The 4436-nt window shown below is 44.5% G+C and overlaps 1 protein-coding gene across 1 annotated transcript in view; it reads right to left on the bottom strand.

Annotated features, from left to right (window-relative positions):
* ISL1 (ISL LIM homeobox 1) overlaps positions 1-4370 on the bottom strand; it is an 11006-nt gene extending 6636 nt beyond the window's left edge. Inside the window, exons 1-3 of the mRNA XM_026058132.1 lie at positions 4268-4370; positions 3260-3449; positions 6-265 (exon numbers count right to left, since the gene is read on the bottom strand). Of these exons, the coding sequence (XP_025913917.1) occupies positions 6-265; positions 3260-3449; positions 4268-4295 (478 nt within the window). The 5' untranslated portion in view covers positions 4296-4370. The remainder of the gene's footprint in view (positions 1-5; positions 266-3259; positions 3450-4267) is intronic.
* Between the last annotated feature and the right edge of the window lie 66 nt (positions 4371-4436).

The raw sequence follows: 4436 nt of genomic DNA, 5'->3' as shown, positions 1-4436 counted from the left end.
AGTACCTGCCATCTGCAGCGGTCTGGCGGGGTGCAGGGGGCTGAGCGGGTCCCCCGCGCCCAGGCTGGCCCTCTCCACCACGTCGTGGTCCGCCCGGCAGAAGAGGCCGTCCTCCCGCAGCGCGAATTCATCGCCGGGGATGAGCTGGCGGCTGCAGGCCACGCAGCGGAAGCACTCGATGTGGTACACCTTGGAGCGGGCGCGCATCACGAAGTCATTCTTGCTGAAGCCGATGCTGCACTTGGCGCACTTGATGCCGTATAACCTGAGCAGGGCCCGGCCCAGAAAGCAGAAGAAGGGAGGGAAGGAGGGAGAGCACGGGAGGGGGAAGGGGAGGGCGAGGGAGGAGGTGGGGGAGAGAAGAAAGAAAGGAAGGGGGAAAAAAGAAAGAGAGAGGCTTTCACTCCCGCTCATGGGCAACCCCGTGGCCCCACTTAGACGCGCCACACGCAGCTCACTAGTTAAACAAGCCTTTAAAATACAGAAGCCAGGAGGAGAAAGGAATAAAACGGATGCGGTTACTGCCAGTGCCCAGATCCCCCTGCTGTGAAAGGCAGCGGGGATCCGGACACCCCGGTGAGCAGAGAGGGGAAAGGAAGGGAGCGGCGGGGGCGGAAGGAGAAAGAGAGGGGGAGAAACACAAAACCCGAAAATCCCCTTTCCCAAGGAGATGCCGACCTTTTCCTATTATCCCAGAGCCCGGGCTGCACAAGGCAAGGGGACATCCCTGCCCTCTCCCTCCCTCCGGGACGGCGGACGGTCCTGACTTAGTCTAGCCCAGAGCTGAACCAAGCCGCCCGGGTACAACGGGGAAAGGCGAGGCTGGCAGAGCTGACAGACCCTGACTCTGCTTTCCCTCATACAGACATGCTAGCTTCGCGAAATGCGGTTATTTCTGTGCAGAACCCACTCAGGACTTGTGCCGCTACCGGCACGCTCGGGGTCCCGGCAGCTCACCCTCTAGGACACAGCAGAGGTGGCTCCGCTAGGGACCACGACTCTTCCCCTTACCCTTTTCCACTACGTTTTTTTCTATATGCAAATAAATGCACACACACACATACACACACGTCTACATATATATATGCACACTCACATATATATTAGTGTAACTCACCTTCTCTCGCCCCTTGCTAAAATGTATTTTCAATGCTTTGGCTTTACAAGCCGTCTCATAATTTAGCCTTACAACTCCTTCTCCCTTCCTTCTGCACGCTCCCACCTTGAACCGAGAGCTCAAGCCTTCCAGCACGAAAGAAAGGGAAACTTCTCGCTGACAACTCTACACAGCAAATAATGGGTTTCTGGGGTTAGACGCTGGAGTGGGCGGCGGGGCTCCTCGTCTCCCGCGGAGGAGAGGGGGGACAGTTCACCCATCAGTAGATGAACACGAGAAAATGCTCCAGCTCGCTTTCCTACGGCTGCACAGTCTCGGCTCCCACCGAATATTCCTCAGCCAAATTCCTTGGTATTAAGTGAAATTAACATCATTCCACAAGTAAATGTATACACACACACACACACACGAACACACACACATACATGTATGCAACCCACATAACCATAAAAGCTGCTCTTAAAATTGAGCTAATATTCATACACACCGCTTTCCACTTCATTAGAGATACAGTCTGTGATATATATTTGTGGGTTTAGATGTTTATTTAGGCGCGTATTTAGAGCTTTTGTCTATAGAGCAGCACTCAGCTTATATTCAGACGTACCAACTTCCAAATTATAACGTTCTGTGAAAAAAATGACGGCTAAACCGCAAAAGAACAGAGTCATCGCCAAGTCTATGAATTAATAGGTACAAAAGATGGGGGGGGGGTGGAGGATTGCCCGCATGTCTGACAATTATATATTAGGTCAGAGTCTAATTCAAAGTCGACTTGCACATAATATATATCCCTTATTTTAAATATTGTAGCAAACGAAACTTAATATGTAGAAACTTTAAAAAGTTGCAAATTTTTTTTGTTTAAATTACGCGTGCTGAATTCTCGCAAGAGGTAAGTAAGCACATCTCAGTCCCAAACGTGTTCCTTTCTTTTGAAATTAGTGAAAGGATGACATTTAAAAGCACCGTTCTAAAGTGCACTTAAAAGTAATGCAAAAAAGAAAGTAGGTTGTTTTTCATCATAGTAAAACTTTGAGAATAATCTCACAACATGGCTTAAAGGAAAGATCTGCTTGTGAATTGTGCAATGGAGAAGGAAAGATTTTCTTTATTTCAATTCAGAATTACAAAGAAATTAGAAAGGTGTCTTAGGTAGGAGATATTTGCTCCTGAAACTTTCTGTAAACAAAATAGTGTCCGTACCTCAATGCAAAGTTCTGGTTTGGCAAGCCCAGTAGACGATACTAAAACGGATCACCATGACCCAGGAGTACAAATAATAAACACACTCGAAATTCCTGCTTTGGTTTCTCTATAGTGTCAGGATTGGCAACCCTCACATTTTATCAGTTACCAGATTTTAATGTGAGGAAGGAAGCGGTTCCATTATCTAAATATACCCAATTGTTCACGAACAGATGATGGGCAATTTGATCTGCTCTGTCTAATTCATCAGTACAGATAAGATAAGAAAGAAAAGGCAGTCAGATATCACCAAAGGGGTTAATATTGAAAAAGATTAAATGTCAGTTATTTTAGAGAAGAAACATTTCAGACTAGGTTTTAACCTTCCCATAAATGGATCGTTCCTTCTAAAAGAAACTTCGGTTTTGTTTTTGTTTTGTTGTTGTTGTTTCTTATAGGCCTAGTTTAAATAGGTATGCTTGCCCATGTATTTATTTTTACAGCGTACATGCTTGAAGTGCCTTTCTTATGAATGCCATTGTGCCTTTGCAAAACACACAGAGATGCATTTCTCAGGTTGTGTTTAAAAGCGATCAGTTCCGTGTTGCTCATAATCTCTACACTAGTGAAAACATTCTCTGTTGCATGCGATTTCCCACTTTGTCAGAATCACAGAATACATTGCCAAAATCCTCAGGAGGGTCCCATACAGTCACTAGCTGTTTCCGAATGTGTTTTTATTTATACAGAGATTTGCATTTTAATTTATGCAATTAAAAACTTGACGACTCGAACTTTTTTCCCTTATCTGTTCACCTTTGGGGCATTCACTTAAAAATATAACAATTGTCCTTTCACCCTCTTCCTCAATATTTTTCCTCTTCCTGCCTCTCTCAGATTTATAAAGTTAAAAAAAAAATCTCACCGAATAATTAAACAACATAAATGGCGTACCTGATATAATCTCTTTTACAGTAGGTTTTGCCATCCCTAACAAAGCACGTACAGGTCTCGTCCAAATACTGATTACACTCTGCACACTTCAAACACGCCGCATGCCATTCCAAATCCGGAGAAACCCTCAGAATATACTGATCGTGAATTTGATTGCCGCAACCAACACATAGGGAAATCAGACGTTTTTCTGAAATGAAAATAAATACATGATTGACTAACCGTTTACTCTCCTACAGAGATAAACACACTTTCAGTGTCGTTCCCTTATAGGGCGTACTCTGGGAGTTTTTTTTTTTTTTTTTAAAGAGTATTACACTTTCGGATGGTAATTGAAGTGTGCCATCAAAACCTTGCCTCGTTTAGAAAGGAGGTAGAATATATGTTAAAATGTAGATGTGAACAGTCTTCGGGGTGAAGGTCCTCATTTCGCAAGCCTTGCACGGAATCAAAACTCCAAACTCCCTTGTTGCTTTATTTTTATTTTATTGTTTCTTTGTTTGGATTCCTTTCCCTACGAGGAGAGCATCTATATGTTTGATTTCATTTTTAAGAGGCTCTGATTGGAAACGTTGAACGCGTGGCTGGGTGCGCTTCCCATTCAGCCCTTTGCCATAGAAGACGGGACTCGAGCCTGCTAGCAAGAACAAGCATCATTACGGTTGTCACTTGCTCTCTTTTGCAAGTTTAATGCTAATTCCCCTAGACGGACTAGGTGCTGGCTAGTCAGACAGCCTCAGTTCAGTCTGGCACGAAGAGAAATTTAAGGCTCCGTGGCTGGAGATCCCATTAAGATCCTGCTTGCTCCCCAAACTTTAAAATAGAGCAGGACCCCAGGCTACTAACATACAAGGCTACGAGGTTAAAACACAGCAAGCATGCAGGCATGGCAACAAAGGCACCTTCTCTACCATTCAAATGCAGTTCAGCTCTTTAGCAGTTCGCCTGCCTGAGACGATTACAATAGACAGCACATTTATTCCAACAACGGTAAAAATTCCGCCTTACTTTTTGGTGGGTCTCCCATGTCTCCCATATCTGTGAGAGGGTGTAATGTCCACAGTGAAATGGTGTACGGTTTCGTTTTAAGACCCCAAAGTAGATTTGAGAACTGTCGCTAAGAAAAAAAAAAGTAGCAATAACAATAACAACAAAAGAAAAAAAAAGAGACTCGAAA

Source organism: Apteryx rowi, unplaced genomic scaffold (genome assembly GCF_003343035.1).
Source record: "Apteryx rowi isolate R43461 unplaced genomic scaffold, aptRow1 scaffold_143, whole genome shotgun sequence".
Classification (NCBI taxonomy): domain Eukaryota; kingdom Metazoa; phylum Chordata; class Aves; order Apterygiformes; family Apterygidae; genus Apteryx; species Apteryx rowi.
This window is presented reverse-complemented; position numbering and strand designations above follow the sequence as displayed.